We start from the raw sequence: 24,946 nt of genomic DNA, 5'->3' as shown, positions 1-24,946 counted from the left end.
CAAAATGCAGTTCTTAAATACTATTAGGATCTTCTATGTGTTCTCCAAGCAAAATGCAGTTTTTAAATATTATTTAAATATTATTTAAATACTATTAACATGCTTTATGTGTTCTCCAAACAAAATGCAGTTTTTAAATATTATTAAAATATTTTCTGTGTTCTCCACAAACAAAATTCAGTTTTTTAAATACTATTAGGATGTTCTACGTGTTCTCCAAGCAAAATGCAGTTTTTAAATACTATTAAAATGTTTTATGTGTTCTCCAAGCAAAATGCAGTTTTAAATATAATTTAAATATTATTTAAATATTATCAAATGTTTTATGTGTTCTCCAAACAAAACGCAGATTTTAAATACTATTAGGATGTTCTATGTGTTCTCCAAACAAAATGCAGTTTTTAAGTATTGTTGAAATGCATTTTATGTGTTCTCCAAACAAAATGCCGTTTTTAAATATTATTAAAATATTATTTAAACACTATTAACATGCTTTATGCGCTCTCCAAACAAAACGCAGTTTTTAAGTGTTATTAAAATATTTTCCGCAGGGCTGCCGCGATCCGCCGGTGCCAGGCCGGGCATGAACCCTCCCGCCATGAAATTCCTTCCAGTCTCTTCCCCGCTCACTCACCCCCCCTCCGGCAGCATCCAGGTGCCCCCAAAAACCCTGGTGCCCCCCGTGTTCCAGGCTGCCCGCTGGGCACGGGGCAGCAGCTCTGCCTCCAGCGCTGAGGATTCCCAGGACTCGGGCTCCGAGGAAAAGCAGAGGCAGCTCCAGCAGAGCGTCCTCCTGCAGAACCAGGGCCTGGCAGGGCACCGGGGTGGGGACACCCCAGAGGGGGACAGCGCCGATGGGGACAGCCTGGAGGAGATGAGCTCTGCGGAGGAAGGAGCCGAGCACGACGCGAGGAAAGCAAAGATTTGTGCGAGGTAAGGCGCAAAATAATTCCGGCGGTTTTAATCTGATGTTCACAGAATCACAGAAATTCTAGGCTGGAAGAGACCTTTAAGATTATTACAGTGACCTGAGGTGAGAGAAAGACGAGAATCTTGTTTCTTGATTAGAAGGCTGGACTTATTGATATATGATACATTATAACTGTACTAAATAGAATAAAGAGAGAAGTTGCAGATGCCTGCTAAGCTAAGAATAGAAAGAAAGAAAGAAAGAAAGAAAGAAAGAAAGAAAGAAAGAAAGAAAGAAAAGAAAGAAAGAAAGAAAGAAAGAAAGGAAGGAAGGAAGGAAGGAAGGAAGGAAGGAAGGAAGGAAGGAAGGAAGGAAGGAAGGAAGGAAGGAAGGAAGGAAGGAAGGAAGGAAGGAAGGAAGGAAGGAAGGAAGGAAGGAAGGAAGGAAGGAAGGAAGGAAGGAAGGAAGGAAGGAAGGAAGGAAGGAAGGAAGGAAGGAAGGAAGGAAGGAAGGAAGGAAGGAAGGAAGGAAGGAAGGAAGGAAGGAAGGAAGGAAGGAAGGAAGGAAGGAAGGAAGGAAGGAAGGAAGGAAGGAAGGAAGGAAGGAAGGAAGGAAAGGAAAGGAAGGAAGGAAGGAAGGAAGGAAGGAAGAAGGAAGGAAGGAAGGAAGGAAGAAAGAAAGAAAGAAAGAAAGAAAGAAAGAAAGAAAGAAAGAAAGAAAGAAAGAAAGAAAGAAAGAAAGAAAGAAAGAAAGAAAGAAAGAAAGAAAGAAAGAAAGAAAGAAAGAAAGAAAGAATCTGTAACAAAGTTGTGTCTAGGGACTCTGTCTTTAGCTTGCTCTTAATTATAAACATGGGAACATGAACTAATCACAGGTGCACCTTATTGCATTCTACAGCAGCTGATAACAATTGTTTACATCCTTTTCTGGGGTCTTTGTGTCGCTGACGGACATGAAAGAACACAAGCACACCACCTCTCTCAAGGTGAAGAAAAAAGGGAAAGTTTATTCTCTGACTCCAATATTTATAGTTTTCCAAGAGTGACAGTGGATTGGAGGGTGACAGTGACACCTCTGCAATGACACAGGTCAAACCAGCAGTCCATCAACTCTCTCCTCCTCCATAAAGGAATGAAAAACAATGAGTTATTTACAGAAAGTGTGTGAGAAAGTTCATTACAAGAATGTCAACATCAGAAGGCTTAGAAAATCTCAAAAAACCAGGGCGACATCTTTGCTTCTCAGAAGATGCAGAAATCTGAAAGAAAGGATTTCTATGAGAAAATGTCTGCGACAAAAATCATCGAGTCCAACCCATGTTCTAACAGCTCAGCTAGATCATGGCACCAAGTGCCACATCCAGTCTTTGTTTAAACTCTTCGAGGGATGGTGACTCTGCTGTGGAGAGCTTGGTTCAAACATGGCTTAAAGAAAGAGGCCATGAAAATATACAGCTGATGGAAAAGTAAAAGGTAGCTGTGAGCAGCAGTTTCCCAAGCCTGTTTCTGTAAATAACTAGGTTCTCAGGCACATTTTTCTAGACAGCAGGGTTCTCAGGCAGTTTTCTCATCACAGGTAAACATTCTGTCTTTGGCTGTTTTGGGAACAGGCATGGAGGTTTTGAGAACCACTTATATCAGGGTGAGAACACAAATCTTGGTTTCCATAAACAAACCACAGGTATCGAAAACAAAAGGAGGGGTTAGTGTTTAATCTGTAACCTGTGGTGGGCTCGGGTTTTGCAATATGCATGAGCTTAATTAACACGGTTGTAAAAAGTGACTGATTGAATCAATACATCGGAGTTCGATGCTCATCAATCGGATGGTCATCTCCCTTCACTTTGATAGTGGAACCCTGGAAAAAGTTAAAGATAGAATCTAAAATGTTGGGCTTTGTGCTTTCCCAGATCAACTGCACCTGCGTAAGCAGTATGATAAATTCTATAATTGTTAGATGTGATGATTGTTTAGTAATTAAATGTAATTATTATATAACCATAAGAAGAATAGTGAGAAACTATGTTGGAAATTCAGAGAGGGGCTAAATTTATGTATGCAATAGAACAATATAAGTTTAATAATTAACACGAAAGTTATGTAACGATAGAGTATAAAACATGATCATTTCAGATGTATGGTGGGAGTCAGATTTGGGTTGAATATACCCCGATTCCCAGAGCTATTAATAAAAAGCACCGCATATAATCCCCCGTGATTATGTGTTTTTGAACGCTAACAACTTCAATACTCCACCACCTCCCTGGGCAGATGATTCCAGGATTTGACCACTCTTTCTGTGAAAAACTTCCTCCTTAATTCTAGCCTGTATCTCCCTCAGCGCAGCTTGAGGCTGTGTCCTCTTGTTGTTCCTCAAGGCCGCACTGAAACATCCTTCACAAGGCATTAACTGGGTGCATCAAATAAAACTGAATATCCTGTCATATGCACGGAAGGTTTAACCCTGGATAAATTGGGAATAATTCTTGAGTCTGAAGGGATTACATTAAACCCCAAGTAATAACAACGTGCAGTTTCAATTTAATAGTCTGCGTAAAATGAAATGACAAACAAATGAAGGCTAAATGATTAATAGCATGCTTTTATTCACCTCCTCAACAAGCAAAATGGCCAGTTATTGAATATTTTATTGTGAGTGCAAATGATGTTAATTGTACTAGAAACACGCTCTAATTTTTAGTAATTTTTTTGGACTGAATACTGTGCTGAATGTGAGGCTCTTCATTAAATGGAAATTTGATTTTATTTTGTTTGAACTCAGCCCAGCAAGCACTCCAGTGCAGTCCATTAAGCAGAGCAAATATCACAGCACATGCACATGAAACCCCCTCTCTACATCCATTACCAAGCTGGGAATTTGAAGAGGAAATGCTGCAGCTGTTGTGTGCTCACCACACTTTTGTTGAGCAGCGCAGGGTCCATCCAAGCTCCCCGGGAGCAATAAAAGGTGCCCTTTTTGTCTGCCCGTGATGAGGGATGAAGGAGCTCTTCACACTCATTTTGGTGACCCGGGCTGAGCCCCACGGTCGGGTTCTGTGCACACATTTCAGCACAAAGGGGCTCCTTAGCATTATCCTGTGCCATTGCAATCGTTGCAATTAGCTCACATGTTTCTGGACTCACTTCAGAGCAGCCTCACCTCGCGCTGTTTACCTGCAGATGGGAATAATGAGATTTTCCCCTGGTGGAAAGCAGCTCCAGGAGACCGTGGCAGCCATGCCCACCTGGAAAGCAAAGAAAAACTGATTATTTTGTTATTTGGAGCCACTTGAAATATAGGCAGAGGCATGAAAGGATGAATAAATGATTTAATTGTTTTTTATTTCATTAACAAGGCCGCGGGTTGAGGAATCCAGCAGATTCCTGTAACAGGAGCTGAAGAATCAACCAGGTTTCAGTGGCTGTAAATGTGCCCAGGGCTGTGCTGCAGGTCCAGAGATGACAAAACTGTGTTAAAAATAAATACAAATATAGGAAAATGCGTGAAACTCATTGAGAAAGGATGAATAAATGATTTAATTTCTTAAAATATCATTAATAAGCCCACAGGTTGGGGAATCTGTAACAGGAGCTGAAGAACCAACCAGGTTTCAGTGGCTGTAAATGTGCCCAGGGCTGTGCTGCAGGTTCAGGGAAGAAAAAATTGTGTAAAAATAAATAGAAATATAAGCAGAGGCATGTAGCTGGTTGAGAAAGGATTAATAAACTATTTAATTTTTTAAATATCACTAATAAGCCCAAAGGTTGAGGAATCCAGCAGATTTCTGTAACAGGAGCTGAAGAATCAACCAGGTTTCAGTGGCATCCCCGGGGCTGTGCTGCAGGTCTAGGGAAGAAAAAATTGTGTTAAAAAATAAATAGAAATATAGGAAGATTCATGTAGATCATTGAGAAAGGATGAATAAATGATTTATTTTTTAAAATATTATTAACAAGGCCACAGGTTGGGGAATCCAGCAGATTTCTTTAATAGGAACCAACCAGGTTTCAGTGCCTGTCAATGTCCTCAGGGCTGTCCAAGGAAGAAAAAATTGTTTTAAAAGCTTTTTTCTCCCCCATTCCTTCCACCTGCACGGCCTGTTTGGATGGATTTGGCTCCTGCAGTTGCTTTTCCTGCCATTGGATCAGATTTTCAAGCAGAAATTGGATCAGATTTCCATCAGAAATTGGCTCAATTGGGGATTTTTTAAAGCAGAGTATTTGCCTTTGCTTTAGGACAAATGTAACTCAAAGAAATCATTTGGCCACTTGTTAAAAAATTGCCAAAAACACCGAATCTCCATTTATCTTTTTCTACTCTTATCTAATCCCTGCCTGTTTTTAATAAAAAATGATTTAAATCTTTTCTAGAAGGAGTTTTTTAATCAAAGCATCAGGATGTTTCACAGGAATGAGGAGAGAAAATAAGAACACAGAGCTTGTTTGGACAGTCTCAAAAGGACACTTGAAATCTGATTTTACCAGGAATTTCACTTTTATTTCACTCAGCAGAGCCTTTGGAGAAGGAAAACCACAAATTGCCTTTTGTAGACTGTGTCATGTTTAAGGAGACAACAGAACAATGCAATTTATCCTTTCACCTTTTAGCTGATTCTGCTAGAATTTAAATATTTCTATGCCAAATTTAGGATCATGATTGTATCCCACTGTGATCTGAGTGTTAGAATTTATCATTCACTGATGATGGGAATTAAAAAGGGAGAGGAATTCCTGCCTAAATTTTCTACCAAAAATCTTTGATAAAATTCTGATGAATTACTGAAATAATTCATTTGGCCACAACAAGACATCAGTTTGCACTGAAATACTACAGAATTTGCACTGAAATAATACAGAATTTATACAATTTATACAGAAATAATTTGGGTTTTGGTTTTGTTAATTAGGAATCAACAGCCTGTGGACAAACATTCCAGCCTGAGGTACAATCCTCATTGGAAGAATGCAAAAAAAGGAGATTTTTTTGAGGCAGAGAAGGCACCCCAGATTTTTGGAGGAAGCAGTGGGGACTTTTCAGTGGATTCGTTTTATCTCCACTCTGACGGCTCCTCAGAGGACAATCACCAGAGCCAGGATTCTCTCCCGGAGATTGATCCAGAATTATTCACATTTTATGGAGCAAACGTGGCCAGCACCAAGGCTGATGGGCCACAAGCCAAAAGGGAGGAACCTGCAGATGGATTTCATTCCAAAAATAATCCTGGCCACGCTTTTCCTCCTCAGAACCAACAGGATCCACCCCAAAGAGCAAAAAAAAACTTTGTGAAAAAGAACAAACGGACTTTGGGACAGTCAGAGAGGATCAATTCCTACCTTGAGCTGCACCATAAAAAGCAGCAAGTTCTTCAAGGGCAGGTGGGTAAATGTAGAAATTCTCTAAATTTATACATTTAGCATTTTTCAGGTGACGAATATCTATAAAAGCACTGAATTTGGATGTTTAAAGCTGTCATCTTGTGACTTTTAAAGTAATTATTAGTGACAAGAAATTCTGACTTAACACAGTCTGGAAGTTCTGACTTCCTTTTTTAGAGAATTTAATAATTGAATTTATGATTTTAGAATTTTAAATTTTATAAATTTAGAATTTATACATTTAGAATTTTTCAGATGAAATCTATCTATAAAAGCATCGAATTTGGATGTTTAAAGCTGTCATCTTGTGGCCTTTAAAGTAATTATTAGTGACAAGAAATTCTGACTTAACACAGTCTGGAAGTTCTGACCATGGACAGTCTGGAAGTTCTGACTTCCTTTTTCAGAGAATTTTATAATTGAATTTAGAATTTTACATTTAATAAATATAGAATTTTTCAGATGAAATCTATCTATAAAAGCACCACATTTGGATGTTTAAAGCTGTCATCTTTTGGCTTTTAAAGTGATTATTAGTGACAAGAAATTCTGACTGATGGACGTGGTGGAAATTCTGACTTTGCACAGTCAGGAAATTCTGACTTTGCACATTCTGAAGTTCTGACTTTGCACAATTTGGAAGTTCTGACTGATTCAATCTGGAAGTTCTGGCTTTGCACAGTCTCAGCCACCTTGTGGCGAGCTTCAAGAGGAAATGTAATTACACTTCCTAATGAACCATTAGAAACGAGTTCATTGCTTTTCCTTGCTATTTATTATGCATAATGGGAATTGGGGGGGTCACTGAATGGCTCCACACAGGAAATTGTCACCTTGGGGAGCTCCAGGGACGTTGAGTTCCAGGTGACGCCTCTGCCAAGGCTAATGAAGAGTTGACACAACATCAGAGGGAATTTTCTGCCTTCATTCCACTGGCAGGAATGATGGACAGGATTTTTTTCTCTAGTAGATCTATTAAGAGCACTTGGGTTTTTTTTCACTTCTAATTTGGATGATGGTAAAAATAATGAGTGTGGATGGATGCTAATTAGAGCTGTGTTGATATGATTATGTTTGCTATTCAGGGAATTCTGGAAATCTTTCCGAAGTGTTGGAGCCGAGGATCAGGACTTCATTGTGCACTGTTTAAAAATATGGAATAGGCAAAGGAATCAGTTAAAATCAGGGTTGTGAGATAAGATTATCTTGGTGGAGTGGACAAAAGAGAGGTGACACAGCAGGCACAGGGGGTGTAGGAAAGTTTCTTCATGACCTTGACAAGTTACAGGGAAATTGTGGAATTCCCATCCCTGGAAATGTTCCAGGACAGGGCTTGGAGCGGCCTGGGCTGGTGGAAAGTTTCCCTGCCCATGGGACAGGATTTGAGGTCCCTTCCCACCAAAACATTCCATAATTTGTGATTCCATGAGTGGCATCAGCACCTGCTGGCAGCCACCCCTGGATCTGCTGCGGGACAGGCAGAAATTACTGATTAATTTATTGTTAATTGGCAGCTCATTTACTGATTCCTGAGCAGATATCCATGGCTCAGTCTTGTTGGGAGGGATGAAAAAGGCCCTGAGGGGACATGGTGGCAACTTTGGTCACCCCACCTGGAAAACTCTGTCCAAAAGTGCAAAACCACCAAGGAGCGGATGAACCACATGTCAGCAACCCAAGTGTGCTTCCTAAACTGATTATTTTGGGGTTTGCAGGGGATTGAAGCTGAATTTATTGATCTGCTCACTGCTGGCGTTGTGGCAATGAAATGGTGTTTGCTTTGAGGGCACGACTGAGTTAAAACACTTCCAGCCTCGTGCAAGATTTACATTTACAGATTTCCCAAGCCATAAATCCATGCTGATCTGTACATTTACTAACTCATCCAGCATTTTATACTGCATCAAGCTCTCTTCTGATTCCTAAAGCAGCCCATGATGAGTTTCTTTGAGAGGAGCAGCAGCGGCCCAGCCCAGCTCAGCTGCGCTCAATCCCAGTTGCTTTCCTGCCTCCAAGGCCCTCACTTCAAAGCCAGGAACATAATGTACAATTTTTGAATGGCTCTAGAAAAAGGTCCTGAGGCCCTGCAGAAGTTACTGATTAATTTACCGTTAATTGGCAGTTCATTTACTGATTCCTGAGCAGATATCCGTGGCTCAGTCTTGTTGGGAGGAGTGAAAAAGGCCCTGAGGGGACATGGTGGCAACTTTGGTCACCCCACCTGGAAAACTCCATCCAAAAGTGCAAAGACAACAAGTGTGTGAGGAAACAGATGAGCCAGATGTCAGCAATCCAGTTGTGCCTCCTAAACTAATAATTCTGGAATATGGATGGGGTTTGAAGCTGAATTTATTGATCTGCTCACTGCTGGCGTTGTGGCAATGAAATGGTGTTTGCTTTGAGGGCACAACTGAGTTAAAACACTTTCAGCCTCGTAGTGCAAGATTTACATTTACAGATTTCCCAAAGCACACCACAAACCCGTGCTGATCTGTACATTTACTAACTCATCCAGCATTTTATACTGCATCAAGCTCTTTTCTGATTCCTAAAGCAGCCCATGATGAGTTTCTTTGAGAGGAGCAGCAGCGGCCCAGCCCAGCTCAGCTGCGCTCAATCCCAGTTGCTTTCCTGCCTCCAAGGCCCTCACTTCAAAGCCAGGAACATAATGTACAATTTCTTAATGGCTCTAGAAAAAGGTCCTGAGGTTCTGCAGAAGTTACTGATTAATTTACCGTTAATTGGCAGTTCATTTACTGATTCCTGAGCAGATATCCATGGCTCAGTCTTGTTGGGAGGAGTGAAAAAGGCCCTGAGGGGACATGGTGGCAACTTTGGTCACCCCACCTGGAAAACTCTGTCCAAAAGTGCAAAACCACCAAGGAACGGATGAGCCACATGTCAGAAATCCAGCTGTGCTTCCTAAACTGATTATTTTGGGGTTTGCAGGGCATTGAAGCTGAATTTATTGATCTGCTCACTGCTGGCGTTGTGGCAATGAAATGGTGTTTGCTTTGAGGGCACAACTGAGTTAAAACACTTCCAGCCTCGTGCAAGATTTACATTTACAGATTTCCCAAGCCATAAATCCATGCTGATCTGTACATTTACTAACTCATCCAGCATTTTATACTGCATCAAGCTCTTTTCTGATTCCTAAAGCAGCCCATGATGAGTTTCTTTGAGAGGAGCAGCAGCGGCCCAGCCCAGCTCAGCTGCGCTCAATCCCAGTTGCTTTCCTGCCTCCAAGGCCCTCACTTCAAAGCCAGGAACATAATGTACAATTTTTTAATGGCTCTAGAGCAAGGCACTCAGACTGTGTGTGCACCGAGCCTTCCCTCGGTGTAAACACCTCATCAAGATTGCCTGGGCTCCAACAATAGCAGCCAAATGCAATTGGAGCAGCTCAAGGCTTTGAAGTCCTCCCTGCAAAGGCTGGTTTGCCAGTCTGGGATAATGACATGCCATGATTGCTGCCTTTGTTGTATCTTTTCAGTGGAGAAGCAATTATGGGCCTCAATTTAACAGAATAGGCATTACACAGCTTATGATTCTCAAAATGCAATTTCATTTGATCATTTGCTCGATTTGATTGGTATTAATAGAATGGTTCACCAAAAAAAAAAAAAAAAAGGAAAAAAAGGAGGAAAAAAAAAGATGCTGGCAGAGGTTGTGTCCTGTTCCTCTTTCAAAGAGATAATGTAGAAGTATGTTTTACCTGCCCAGCACTCCATCCATGCACTCAGTCACTTGATTCCACCAAAAACATTTTATTCTGTCTGTCCTCAGCTCAGCAAAACCTCCCTGGTATTTTTTAATTTTCTTGTGAATTATTTCCATGGATTTACGTTGAATTTGGAGCCATGAGATCGACCACAAACTCAGCAATAAACCCTCCCTACCTTTTCCTTCTGCCTTAATCTCTTACCCCCAAATGAGAGTCTCAGCTTCCCACTTTATTTTTGCATTCATGATTTTCATAATATAATAATTCATAAATATCTTTTATTTTTTGGTCATAAATATCTTCCAAGTGTCCTTTCTCCTGTAGGATCACTCTGGGGTGGAGCAGAGATTCCTGTCACAGTGACACTTCCACTGAAATACTCAGCAGGATGGTTTGCGACAAAAAATAGAGACGAAAAATTGGATTTCCTGCAGTTTTATAGATTAAAAAAAGTTTATTTCAAGAAAAAAATCAATTATTGCTATATTTACAAGGGGAATTTACTCATCTTTGTGCGGCGATTAAAAAAAGTTTATTTCAAGAAAAAAAAATCAAATATTGCTATATTTACATGGGGAATTTACTCATCTTTGTGCAGCGATTAAAAAAAAGTTTATTTCAAGAAAAATATTAATTATTGCCATATTTCCAAAGGGAATTTACTCAGAAAACTTGCTCCAAATAAAAGCTTGCTGTGTTTATTGGAGCTCTCCTTGTTTGTGAGCTTGTTTTGGGAACTCTGTGTATTCCAGACTTTATTCCTGCAGCTCCCCCATTATTTTCAGCCCCATTATTGTGTTTTTTCCAGCTTTTCCTGCAATCTCTCTTGCTGGGTGTGTGATTGCCTGGCCAGGGATGGTTTTTGCTGCTTTTCTGTTATTAGGTGCATTTCCTCCATGGAAATGGAGCAGCTCAGGCATTTGAGAGTTTTCTGCGCTGCACAATTTTCCTTTCTTTTATTCCTCTTGAAAGTAGAAGGAATCATCCCTGCCTTTAATTGGGTTTTGCTTCTTTTTTGCTCCTTTAACCATTTCCTTGTCGTCCATTTCATCATGGAAAATTTAATTTTCGTTTTAATTTCAATAGGCCACAAATTTTTTTCTTATTATTTCCCCAAGATTTTAAGATTTTTTCCCCTTAATTGCTGTGACCATGAACATTCCTGGTTTTTAGGTCCCAGATCCTCCACCAGCTGATGAAGAACCATTCCAGAATGTTCCAGCATCCCAAACTGGGAAAATGAAGCCTGAAGACAAATGGTACCCAAAAGGACAGCAGCTCAAGGTTCCTCTTTGAGATAATTTAATCATTGAATTTAGAATTTTAGAATTTGAAATTTTAGAAATTTAGAATTTATACATTTAGAATTTTTCAGTTGAAATATCTATAAAATACCTATAAAAGTCCATCTATAAAATACCTAAAAAATATCAAAAAATATCTAAAAAATATCTAAAAAATATCTAAAAACATATCTAAAAAATATCTAAAAATATCTATAAAATATCTAAAAAATATCTAAAAAATATCTAAAAAATATCTTAAAAATATCTTTAAAATATCTATCATCAGTTGGAATATAGCTATAAAAGCACTGAATTTGGATGTTTAAAGCTGGCATCTTGTGGCTTTTAATGTAATTATTACTGGCGAGAAATTCTCAAATATCTATCAGTAGATAAGCAATGTTATTTAATGCATGTGTGCTTTATGTATTAAATAAATTTAAAATAAAATGCCCAGAAATTCTGAGCTCACAGAATCTATTTAAGAGGTTATTTCATAATCTAAATTATCTAGATTATTATTATAAATTAGTACGTGGTCATGTTTGGTGGTTTGGGAAATTCTGAGCCAGAACTTCACCATTTCTGCCTGATTTGTCCCCTAAAATTAAGGGGGAGTGAATTAATTTCAATTTCTGGGCCGTAAAGATGGTTCTTTTAAATTTGAATTTTGGGTTCCTTTGAATTTGAATTCTGGACTATAAAGAGGGTTCCTTTAAATTTGAATTTCTGGAGAATTATTCATTGAGCAGCTCCTGAACAACATCTCTGCTCTGTTCTGGACTGAGGGGTCCTTTAAATTTGAATTTTTGAGTTCCTTTAAATTTGAATTTTTGGAGAATTATTCATTGAGCAGAACCCGAATAACATCTCTACTCTGTTCTGAGGGTTCCTTTAAATTTGAATTTTTGGGTTCCTTGAAATTTGAATTTCTGGACTATAAAGAGAGTTCCTTTAAATTTGGATTTCTGGACTATAAAGAAGTTTCCTTAAATTTGATATTTTGAGTTCCTTTAAATTTGAATTTCTGGACTATAAAGAGGATTCCTTTAAATTTGAATTTCTGGAGAATTATTCATTGAGCAGTACCTGAACAACATCTCTGCTCTGTTCTGGACTGAGGGGTCCTTTAAATTTGAATTTTGGGTTCCTTTAAATTTGAATTTCTGGGCTATAAAGATGGTTCCTTTAAATTTCAATTTCTGGACTATAAAGAGAGTTCCTTTAAATTTGAATTTCTGGACTATAAAGAGGGTTCCTTTAAATTTGGATTTCTGGACTATAAAGAGGGTTCCTTTAAATTTGAATTTTGGGTTCCTTTAAATTTGAATTTCTGGACTATGAAGAGGGTTCCTTTAAATTTCAATTTCTGGACTATAAAGAGGGTTCCTTTAAATTTCAATTTCTGGACTATAAAGAGGGTTCCTTTAAATTTCAATTTCTGGACTATAAAGAGGGTTCCTTTAAATTTGAATTTCTGGGCTATAAAGATGGTTCCTTTCAATTTGAATTTTTGGGTTCCTTTCAATCTGAATTTTGGGTCGAACCCACCACGATCAGGGTCGGATCCCAGCAGCTCAGGGGGATTCTGATGCGAGTGACGGATTTTCCAGCTGCGTGTCTCAGCTCCAGCTGTTGGTGCCTCGTTGCAGGAGCAGCCCAGGCCCCTGCAGGGACTCGGGGCACAGCCCAGACATTCTCGGGGTGGCCGAGCCTTGCCCAGGAGCGCTGGCCACGGTTCCCCAGGAGCAGCAGCAGCCGCCAGTCCCCGGGTGCAGAGGCAGCAGCAGCCGCCCCCAGGAGCCCAGGCTGCGCCCCCCGCCCCGGGGCAGGACCCCAGCCCAGCCCTCGCCCCAAATTCTTCTCTTTGCCCACCAGAAAAACCCCAAAGTGGCTTCAACAACGTCCCGAATTCACTCCTTGCCACGCCTGGCTGTTTCCTCCCGATATTTCAGAATTTTTACCCGCCAGAAGTTTTAAATGCCAGCCAGGAGGACAAGAAACACCAGCAGGACTCTGCAGCTGGAATTCCGCAGCAATTCCCTGCCAATCCCATCCCTGGGCAGGATTTTCCCTGGAATGGCAGCAGCAGTGAGCAGGCACATCCGGAATTGGAGAATGTTCCAGCTGATTTTAGCGCCATTTTTCAAGAAAAAGCGAAGGATCAAGCAGCGCTTCCAGATTTCCAAAGTCACATTCATGAGGATTGCAGGTATCAGAGGAGTTTGTGGTGAGGATTTAAGTGGTAAAATAATATTGTCGTAACTCTGTGATGCCCGGAAAATAAACAGAAAAATGTTAAAACTTTATTTTATGAAACTTTTTAAAACTTTATGTTTATACTTTCTTTAAGCTCCAAAGTATAAAGTTATTTTGCTGCCATTGGAATTTGTTGCTAATTGAAGATTCATTATTGGTATTGATTTTTAATTATGGCTTTGGGAAAGGACAGCTCTGTCCTCCAGGGATGGAAATTTCCACAATTAAAATTTCCTTGTAGGAGGCTGGGTGGGAAAGTTTAAAATGTAGATAAGAAAGGGAATTTTGCATAAATTTGGAGTTTGTAGGAAAATTGGCTTTGCAGGGTGGATATTCAGGGTCAGTTCTGTCCCTTAATGAGAGAGCAGGAAAATCCTCAATTATATAGAATTTCACTGTCTTGGTTTTTAAAAAATGAAGGTTTTATTTCACATAAACAAATAATTCTGTCAGTACTCGGCAGGCCTGATCCAAAGCTTTTCATTTGCTTTAATCACCTTTGCACCAGGCTGAAATTTCCCTATTTTGGGGGTTTTTTCCATTTATTTCCACACACTTGGGTGCAAGGAAAATCATTTATTGTGAAATCCTCCCCTTCCCATCTCCCTGCTCCCTCACCCCAGGTTGTTTGCTGTGTATAAATTCAGATTTTTGCTCTTTCCCCCTCATTTTTTACGGCCTTTTTCTTATGTTTTCCTCGCAGCTCGCCAACATCTGCTTGCAGAATCCCCCATTTCATAGAAAAGAAGGAAAAGCCACAATTTTCTGATTTTGGAGATGCTTTTGCTGGCACGTGGCTGTGGGGTTTGTTCCCACCTGCCCTGCCCCAGGGGGACTCAGGAAAAGCTGAAGGAAACCCAAGGAAAATGAGAAGGAGCAGCTCAGAGGGCTCTCTCCTACAAAGGGAAAAGCAAAACCAGCCCAAAATCAGCAAAAAGGTGAGGAAATGAATAAATGTGGGTTGGGTGGTTTAACATTTCTGTTTCCACCCTAACATTTCTTCTTAATAATCCAAAGTTCAAAAAAAAATACAAATTGGGACTGAGAAATGTTGTAAAATGAACAGCAGAGCATTAAAAATCATGGAACAAAGGTAGAAATAGACACTGAAATAATTTTAGAGCAAAGGGATCAGAGAGTTCACTGAAATTTTATTCATTTTTTTTTTCACTGAAATCATTTTAGAGCAAAGGGATCAGAGAGTTCAGTGAAATCATTTTAGTTCATTTTTTTCACTGAAATAATTTTAGAGCAAAGGGATCTGAGAGTTCACTGAAATTTTAGTTCTTTTGGTTCACTGAAATTAATTTAGTTCCTTTGGTTCACTGAAATCATTTTAGGTCATTTGGTTCACTGAAATCATTTTAGAGCAAGGGGATCCACCTGGATCAGAGTTCACTGAAATTATTTTATTTGAAAAAAGCAAGTTCATTTTTTTCACTGAAATCATTTTAGAGCAAAGGGATCCACCTGGATCAGAGAGTTCACTGAAATAATTTTAGTTCTTTTGGTTCACTGAAATAATTTTAGGGCAAGGGGATCCGCCTGCAGCAGAGAGTTCACTGAAATAATTTTATTTGAAAAAAGCAAGTTCATTTGGTTCACTGAAATCATTTTAGAGCAAAGGGATCTGAGAGTTCACTGAAATTTTAGTTCTTTTGGCTCACTGAAATCATTTTAGTTCTTTTGGCTCACTGAAATAATTTTATTTCATTTGGCCCACTGAAATCATTTTAGAGCAAAGGGATCCACCTGGATCAGAAAGTTCACTGAAATGATTTGAGTTCTTTTGGTTCACTGAGACCATTTTAGTTCATTTTTTTTCACTGAAATCATTTTAGAGCAAAGGGATCGGTGTGGTTGAGTGCAGGGACACACAGAGCAGTGTTTGTCCTGTCATTTAGCACAGATAAAATGATTTCCATTGCACAGGGTCGGGCAGTTTGTGAGCAATGGATTATTTCTGCTTTTGAGCAGGCAGCCTCAGATCTGAGCCATCCATTATCCTGCTCATGCTCCTTTCTTGTCCAGCTCAAATCTCCTGCTTTCCAAGGGATTCCAACCCAAATCTGGAGGATTTGTAAAGCCAGCAGCACAAACCTCCTCCCTGATGCTCCTCATTAAAACCTGAATTTCTGTCTCCTCTGCAGGCCCGCTCGTCCTGGTGTCACCATTAGGCTGCCCATGACAAATTAAATGTTTGAGGAGTTTGCTGCAGCTCTCAGGGCAGACAAACTAAGCTGGAATTGTGATTTCGTGCCCTCTGGGTGTTGCTGCCTGAGTGCCCCTAAGCAGAATTAGGATTATGGTGGGAGCTGAAGGGCAGAGCTCCTTCTCTGCCCTTTGTTCCTTGTCCCGTGCTCGCAGCAGGTTTCTCACGCTCCACATGTGGGGAATGCACAGAGGATCACACTGCTTATGCTCCCAGCAAAATCCAGTTTTTCCTCATAAACAAATGCACTCATTGCAGCGAGCGGGGAACCCCTGATTTTGTGGGAAACAGAGAAATTAAATCCTCATTGTAGCCCAAATTAAAAATTAGCGAGTTATAGCATGTAAGAGCAGGGATGGCTGACACAAAGAAACCTCAAATAGGAAATTCAGAGCATAAAATGAATTTCTGCAGTTGAGTTTAACTTGAACTTGTGTTTTGAAGAAATGCCCATTTTATTTCCATATAGAAATCGCTGTTCCTGCATTACTCTGTGGTTGAAATCACCACAGAGCTGATCCTGATAAACTTCACTGACAAGTTTTAAAACATAATTCCCTTCTAAAAATGTGGCCTTGCAAGAGAACAAAAATATTATGGGGGCATTGGAGCCTTTGTGGGATGTCCAAAATATGGGATGGCATCAGGATGGATCTCCTGCACTTGTAAAGCCTTTGCTGTGCAGCAGAAATGGATTTTTTCAGCTCTCTGTGGCAACTTTCCAGTGCAGATTTCAGAACAAGGAAAGGTTATTCTCACCAACATCATTTGCCTGATTTTTGCCACCAAAGTCAGTAATTTTATCTGCTTCTCTTACAAAAAACTGCTTAGGAATTTTTTGTAATTCTTCTTTCATTCTAACCACAGTCAAATGAGTGGCTTTAAGCTGTTTCACAATAAAGGTCATTTTTGATTGAGAAAATATCACTTTGTGATTGGGAAAATTGGCAATTTCCCACTTAGATCCAAAGGAAATTCTGTCTTATTTGACTTTTGCCATAACTCAGTCCTGTTGGTCACTTATTTAAAATGAGATGTGCCAGGAGTGGAGCTGAGATTGCAAATTAAATCCTGAGGTTCCCACTATAAAACTTCCTTGAATTATTCCCTCTGGGAAATCATGTCAAGGAAAATCTGTTTGCTGTTTGGTTTTCAGCTGGGCAGCTCCAAATTCTACCTCAATCAGAGTATGAAGCTTGGAGGCCTTGGACCTGACTATGAAACAATCAAAGAGAAAGTGAGTAAACCAAAAGTGGATTGGGGCAGGGCAGAGAAATCATCAATTATGATTATCTGGGACTTGGTATCCTTGGCTTGGGAGAGATATCCTTGGAGAAAGTGAGTAAACCAAAACTGGATTTAGGCAGGGGAGAGTGGCAGAGAAATCATAATTTATGATATGGTACCATATTTATTATATGATATTTATGATATCATATTTATGATATCATATTTATGATATGATGAGTCTGGGATTTTATATCCTTGGCTTGGGAGAGATATCCTTGGAGAAAGTGAGTAAACCAAAAGTGGATTTAGGCAGGGGAGAATGGCAGAGAAATCATAATTTACAATTATCTGTGACTTTATATCTTTGTCTAGCTGGAGATCTACAGGAAAATTCAACTAAAAGCAAAGACAGCTGTCCTGGGCATAATTTTAACCCTCTGATTTTTAAAATCCAGAAATAGGAATCAATCAGGGCTAATTGCACATCAGGAAATGACCCACTCTAGTGGCTGAGTTGTCATTCCCAGTGTAAAGATCCACCCAAATGCTCCAAGTGGAAATCAAAGTTGTGTAAAAACAAAAATATCTGGCTGCACTCTGGTGAAATGGAGACAGATTGTTCAGGACAGAACAGAGATGGAGCTGTCACATTTCTGCTCAGCTCCATCCTCTCTTCAGTCCAGGGAAAAGCTCTTAAAAGGGAAAAGCCACCAAATAAAAATAAAGCTGTGCCATTTATCAGGGTTTCCTGTTGTGTGCTGAGGAGGGATCAATGGCGAAGGCAGGTTGGACAGCAGCCGAGGTGGAAATGGAGTTTTGGTGGGAAAAGGTTTCCATTGATGGATCCCCCCAGCCAGTGAATTCCAGGCCCCTTTTTCTGCTTTTTTTCTCAGAAAGAAAAGATGAAGCTGCAGAAGGAATATTCCAGGCAAATTAAGGAATATAACATGAAGAATATCACCGTGGTTCAGAGGCTGCCTGCAAAGCCCCAGGTGCCCTCAGTGTCCAGGCAGAAGGTGAGAGCTGAGTCCTGAGGGTGACAAGGAAACACTGCAGGACAAAGCTGGGAACTCAATAATATCAGAATTCCTCAGTTCCTTGCATTTATTCCCAAAAATAAACCACTAAGAGACAAAACTTTATTATTTGGGTGGCCAAAAAGGGTTTTCCTGCAAAGCCCCAGGTGCCATCAGCGTCCAGGCAGAAGGTGAGAGCTGAGTCCTGAGGGTGACAGGTGAGCCCTACAGGCTCCAGGACAAAGCTGTAATTCAGTAATATCAGAATTCCTCTCTTCCTTGCATTTATTCCCAAAAATAAACCACTATTTATTGTTTGGGTGGTAAAAAGGGATTTGCCTGCAAAGCCCCAGGTGCCATCAGCGTCCAAGCAGAAGGTGAGAGCTGAGTCCTGAGGGTGACAGGTGAGCCCTGCAGGCTGCAGGACAAAGCTGGAATTCAGTAATATCAGAATTCCTCAGTTCCTTGCCTTTATTCCCAAAAACTAACCCCTGTTTATTGTTTGGGTGGCAAAAAGGGATTTGCCTGCAAAGCCCCAGGTGGATTCAGTGTCCGGACAGAAGGTGAGAGCTGAGTCCTGAGAGTGACAAGTGACTGCAGGCTCCAGGACAAAGCTGGAATTCAGTAATATCAGAATTCCTTGGTTCCTTGCAGTTATTCCCAAAAATAAACCCCTGTTTATTGTTTGGGTGGCAAAAAGGGATTTGCCTGCAAAGCCCCAGGTGCCCTCAGCGTCCAAGCAGAAGGTGAGAGCTGAGTCCCTCCTCAGGGTGTTCCTAAAGGTGACAAGTGACTGCAGGCTCCAGGACCAAGCTCCTTGCATTTATTCCCAAAAATAAACCACTAAGAGACAAAACTTTATTGTCTGGGTGGCAAAGCGTGGTTTGGATTCTTTTAGGGGACTTCAACAGGAGCAGGAGATAATGCACTGGAGACATGAGATGCTCCCAAATCCCTGCAACACACAGGCACCAAACCAATCCCAGGTCAAACCAGGGCTCTGCCAGCTCCAGCATTTCTGTAAAACTCTTTCCATTCCCTCTCCAATTCCATGCTCCAGGCATCATTTTGCTTTTTAATTTGGATTATAAAGTGCATTATGCAGGTGAAGCTGAGCTTGTCCTGTTAACCTGCAGAACTCCCTGCCTGAGGGCAAGACCTTAATAAAACTGGGGAAAATGTTCATAAATGTAATAAATTAATGTTGCTCTTTATTTTTTTTTAAATAAAAACACTTCCTCAGTGTCTAAGGTGGCTTCTAATGGTGGCAGGAAGCAAATCTTGGGCTGGGTTTTGTTGCAGTCACCACTGAAGAATGTGGGATTGAATTCTGTCAGAAACAACATCAGCAATTCAGAGATATCTTACTCATCTTCTAAATGTTTTTTTGAAATCTTGGCCAGGTTTTCTCCTGCTCATTTCCCCCAGTTTTTCCTGCTTTCAGGCTCTGGAATACGCCAAGAAGATCCCAAGACCGAAGATTTTGCCAGCGAAGCAATCGGAGCAGGAGGGGAAGGAGGTTCTGGCCCAGGCTCCAGCTGGACCCAGGTTCCCCCAAATCCCGTCCCTGGAATCCCTGTGGAGCAGGCACGAGAAGGAGAAGGAGGCTGTGGCTGCTTTTGAAGCCCTTCACATCTTGTAGGTATTTGGGGAATCTCAGGGATCGAGGCAAAAATGCCTGAATTGTTTTTATTTGCGCCTGTGACCATCACATCTTCATTTCCCAGTCCGTTGAAATTTAACTGGTTTAATTTTAATTGTTTTTAAATGTTAGGATTGGTTTTAATTGTTCTACTTTGTACCTGTTTTGTTAATAAATTGACCTTTTGCATTTATAGCATTGTAAATATAGTGCTCAGTTCTTTTATTAGAAAATGTTTCATTAGAAATTTAATCCTCTGTTCTTTTTCTTTGAAATAAATGATCTGACAATTGCATCTTTCAGACCAATAATCTCTTGGTTGTCACAGCTGGATCATTTTAAAACAGATAAGCAGGAAAATGTATCTGCAAAACATTAAAAATAAACTTCTGTTTCATCTGATGATCTTAACACCAGCAATATTTCTTTTTCTGAAGTTCAGAAGAGCCTTTCAGCCAGAAATAAAAGCAAAAATAATCCATTGCTGCTAAAAAAGAGAACAAAAATATGCTCCAAACACAGCAGTTGATAATGACGCAATGCTAATTATTTAATTGTTACTTTATCATCTCTTAGTGAAGAGGTTCTACAATAAAAACAAAAATTTGAAGCTTCATTTGGGACAAGAAAATTCCAAGCAAGCCCTGGCTGAGCATGCAGACAATCTGGGATTAGCCAGGAGCAGTTGGAGCAGATATTGGGTAACTGAGGATAATTGAGAGCTGCATGTTTGAGAGGAAACAGCTTTTAACAGATTAAGGCTGTAAAAATAACAACAAACAGATGGGTTTCTTAGGGCGCTGCCATTTCTTTAACTTAGCAAATTATGAATTAAGTCACCATATGAAATGTGATTAGAGCACACAGCGAGGGAATTTGGGTAAAACCTCCTGAAAAGAGGCTGGATAAAGGAATAAAAAAAAAACAAACACCTTGTGATGGTGTGGAATTGCTTTATCCCATTTATTTGGTCTTTTTTTAATGGGGCCTCACAATTTAATATGGGGGAAAGTGATTCCAATCCTGCCCTTCCTCATGGCCTTGTTTAAACCCTCCTGAGGGGCAGGAACTTGGACTCACAGCTGGAATTTCAGGACATTTTTAGGAATACTGAGACAAACCCAACCACCTTGTGATGGTGTGGAATTGCTTTATCCCTTTTATTTGGTCTCTTTTTAATGGGAGATCCCAATTTAATTTATGGCAAAACAATCCCAATTCTGCTCTTCCTCACAGAGAATTGGTCCTGGCCTTGCTTCAAACCCTCCCGGTGAATCAGCCCCTTGGACTCACAGCTGTAATTTCAGGTCATTTTTAGGAATATTGAGGCATCCACCTTGTGATGGTGTGGAATTGCTTTATCGCCATTTATTTGGTCTTTTTTTAATGGGGCCTCACAATTTAATATGGGGGAAAGTGATTCCAATTCTGCCCTTCCTCGTGGCCTTGTTTAAACCCTCCTGATGAACAGAAACTTGGACTCACAGCTGGAATTTCAGGACATTTTTAGGAATATTGAGACAACCACCTTGTGATGATGTGAAATTGCTTTATCCCATTTATTTGGTCTCTTTTTAATGGGGGGCACCCAACTTAAATGGGGAAAAGTGATCCCCACCCTGCCCTTCCTCACAGAGAAGGGACCTGGCCTTGCTTCAAACCCTCCTGTGAATCAGCCCCTTGGACTCACAGCTGGAAGTTCAGGACATTTTTAGGAATATTGAGGCATCCACCTTGTGATGATGTGAAATTGATTTATCCCATTTATTTGGTGTCTTTTATATGGGGGCACCCAACTGAAATGGGGAAAAGTGATTCCAATTCTGCCCTTCCTCATGGCCTTGCTTCAAACCCTCCTGAGGGGCAGGAACCTGTTGAATCAACCTCTTGGATTCCCAGCTGGAAGTTCAGGACATTTTTAGGAATATTGAGACAACCACCTTGTGACGGTGTGGAATTGCTTTATCCCTTTTATTTGGTCTCTTTTTAATGGGAGATCCCAATTTAATTTAGGGCAGCAAAGCAATCCCAATTCTGCCCTTCCTCGTGGCCTTGCTTCAAACCCTCCTGATGAGCAGGAATTTGTTGAATCAGCCCCTTGGACTCACAGCTGGAAGTTCAGGACGTGTTGGGGAATATTGAGAAATATGAAGAATATTTTGGGAAGCCTTGGTGGAAGAACCATTGTCCAATATGTGACCACAGGTCAGGCTGCAGGGGAAATGTTTTCCATGATATTTTTGTCATCCCATTCCATCTTCTGAACAGAACCTTCCTCTTCCTCAGCCTCTTTCCCCTCTCCTTCGGGCACTGCCAGCCTGGGAAATGTTTCCATGCTCTTCTTTCCTCCTTTTTTTTATTTTTAATCCAAACTGTAACACTTTGAAGCATTTCTGCTCAGGGCACCTCAACTTGTTGTTCCTGCTTAAAAGTGATAATCCCCCCTTAATCCAAACCTCAAGTGCCTGTTTTAATGAAACCTTCAGATGAATATCAAAGAGCTATTTACTCGTATCTAATATTTTAATTAGATTATATTCTCAATTTAACCCATTAAACCCCCTTTGATGAGCTCCATGTTCAGTGTTTAGCCCCAGATGCTGGAGGTAATGAATATTGGACCTTTGATTTAATGAGAATTTCTGCCTTTCCAGCCTGACTCCCTTTGTATCCCCTTTTTTTAATTTTTTTTTTTTTTTTTTTTTGCTTTTCTGGCCTATAGAATTCATTTAATTGAAGAAGTCTCTTATCAGCACACATTAAGGAACCTAAATTAGCATCCCTTTTCTGATGAGAAAATGCAAGCAGACATTTTCTCTTTGATCTGAGGGCTCAGTTGAAGTAGGCAACAGCCCCCTGAAAATGAGCTGATGGCTGCATTATTTGTGTGCCATGCAGATGTGTCCATGTGGTGCAAAATGCTTAATGTCTTAATTGATCGCCTTCCTCCCTGGCTCCATCCTCCTCCTCCCTGAAATTAGGCCAGAAATCTGTTCATTTAGTGGGTTTTTTTTTAATAAAATAATGAATTTTTAGGAAATATTTAAATATTGAAGCTGTGCCAAAGTTGGGTAAGATGCTGCAGCTGGGGGAGCGCATTTTAAAAATATTTTTATTATTATTTTAACAACCACTTATTTTTTATAACACTGCTTATGATCATCTCACAAACCATTTAAAAATTCCGGTGGTTTGGGTGTTTTAAATCCCACAAAATGACATTTTTACATGGAAAGAAAATCTTTCAATCTACCTCAATACAAATTCAGATTTTCCCTGCACTTCACAGATATGGTGGCACAAAATAAGAGGCCAATGAGCATCCGGCTGCTTAAAGGCAAAGGCCAAAATTTAATGTATTTCAGATTAGGAAGGCAAGATATTTAAATCAAAATCAGCCTTAAATGTTGAATTAATTACGAATTAGTTGTTGAGGGAGGAGTCTGTGTGCAGCACCCAATGGAAATTCCCGATATTTTCTTGGCAACACCTTTCCAGTGCCATCATTTCTCAACATTTGAGGTTCTGGAAGTGTTGCAGCTGAGATCACCTTCAGTGGGCCAAGCCTTGGTGTCAGTTCTACCTAAAAAATGTTGCTGTAATTAAATCCCTTTGCATTTCTTCCAAAAAAAACCAAAGTTGGCTTCCCAGCACCTCACAAAAGGCACGAGCATGTTACTGGCACTATCAAGAACATTCATTTAATCAGTTCAATGCATTAAACAAGGTAAAACCTCACAGCCATCATTCCAGCTGTAAAAATGAGATGAGGAATGAAACCAGATGAGGTTTTGTCCAAGTCCTGCAGTCCCTGAATGCTTCAGACAGCCACCAAGGAGCTCTGCTGTCACAAACCTGACTGCTGCTATTTCCTCCCAGAGAGGAAATAGCCAAAAAAAAATCCTTTTTTTTTTTCCCCTAAATTTCGATTCATATTAAACCAATGAAATGGAGGGTTTACCTCTGATTTAGACTGTGCTTTGTTTTTCCCTCACATCACTCCTGTACCTAATACAAAAAAAAAAAAAAATTCCATGTGAGAAAAAGCAGGAATGTGGAGAAAGGAGCAGCTCTGGTGTGAGGAGGAGGAATGGCTTCAATGGTTTCAGGAATGGTGTCAGGTATTTCAGGAATGGTTTCAGGAATGGTTTCGGTGGTTTCTGGAATCATGTCAGTGATTTCAGGAATGGTTTCAGAGGTTTCAGTGGTTTCAGGAATGGTTTCAGGAATGGTTTCAGGAATGGTTTCAGAGGTTTCAGGGATGGTTTCTGGAATGGCTTCAGGAATGGTTTCAGGAATGGTTTCAGTGGTTTCAGAGGTTTCAGTGGTTTCAGGAATGGTTTCAGGAATTATTTCAGTGGAATCAAATCAATCTGGAAACAAATCCAAGAAACAAGAAATCTAGAAACAAGATTAATACAAGAAACAAGAAATCTAGAAACAAATCCAAGAAATGAGAAATCTAGAACCAATATAAAATACAAGAAATCTAGAAACAAACCCCAGAAACAAAAATTCAGAAACTAGACAAACCAAAAACCAAGAAATCTAGAAACTAATCCAAGAAACAAGAAATCTAGAAATAAGTTAAACCCAATGAACAAGAAATTTAGAAACAAGATGAGCCCAAGACCATCCCGGCAGGAGTTTGCAGTGGGTTGAGGTGATGCTGTTTGTTGTTGGGACTGGAAAAGAGGAAAAGTTCCCTCAAGATGCAAGAAATCTAGAAACAAGATACACCAAAGAAACAAGAAATCTGGAAACAAATCCAAGAAACAAGAAATCTAGAAACAAGATAAACACAAGAAACAAGAAATCTGGAAACAAATCCAAGAAACGGGAAATCTAGAACCAATATAAATACAAGAAATCTAGAAACAAACCAAAGAAACAAAAATTTAGAAACTAGACAAACCAAAAACCAAGAAATCTAGAAACTAATCCAAGAAACAAGAAATCTAGAAACAAGATAAACCCAAGGAACAAGAAATTCAGAAACAAGATGAGCCCAAGACCAAAACCAGCCCCGTTTTAAGCCAGGACCATCCCAGCAGGAGTTTGCAGTGGGTTGAGGTGATGCTGTTTGTTGTTGGGACTGGAAAAGAGGAAAAGTTCCCTCAAGATGCAAGAAATCTAGAAACAAGATAAACCAAAGAAACAAGAAATCTAGAAACAAACAAAAAAAACCCCAAGAAATCTAGAAACAAGATAAACACAAGAAACAAGAAATCTAGAAACAGGTCCAAGACATGAGAAATCTAGAACCGAGATAAATACAAAAAATCTAGA

General features: G+C 40.0%; 1 protein-coding gene across 1 annotated transcript; it reads left to right on the top strand.

Moving 5' to 3' along the window:
* The first annotated feature begins 583 nt into the window (after positions 1-583).
* On the top strand, positions 584-19,823 carry JHY (junctional cadherin complex regulator). Its single transcript, XM_058041134.1, has 9 exons — positions 584-933; positions 5,817-6,285; positions 11,186-11,296; positions 12,859-13,070; positions 13,190-13,510; positions 14,261-14,495; positions 16,926-17,006; positions 17,893-18,015; positions 19,460-19,823. The coding sequence occupies exons 1-9, from the start codon at positions 584-586 to the stop codon at positions 19,655-19,657; spliced, it is 2,100 nt and encodes a 699-aa protein (XP_057897117.1). The 3' UTR covers positions 19,658-19,823.
* The last annotated feature ends 5,123 nt before the right edge of the window (positions 19,824-24,946 follow it).

The sequence above is a fragment of the Melospiza georgiana genome, chromosome 27 (genome assembly GCF_028018845.1).
Source record: "Melospiza georgiana isolate bMelGeo1 chromosome 27, bMelGeo1.pri, whole genome shotgun sequence".
Lineage (NCBI taxonomy): Eukaryota > Metazoa > Chordata > Aves > Passeriformes > Passerellidae > Melospiza > Melospiza georgiana.
The sequence above is the reverse complement of the archived record's forward strand: the minus strand, read 5'-3'. Positions and strand labels throughout refer to the sequence as shown.

Bases quoted from the DNA above. Each gene is read 5' to 3' on its own strand.
- JHY (XM_058041134.1), top strand. From the start codon at position 584: ATGAACCCTCCCGCCATGAAATTCCTTCCAGTCTCTTCCCCGCTCACT. The intron at 934-5,816 runs GTAAGGCGCAAA...TTTGTTAATTAG, and splicing joins AAAGCAAAGATTTGTGCGAG to GAATCAACAGCCTGTGGACA. The intron at 17,007-17,892 runs GTGAGTAAACCA...TTTTTTTCTCAG, and splicing joins ATGAAACAATCAAAGAGAAA to AAAGAAAAGATGAAGCTGCA.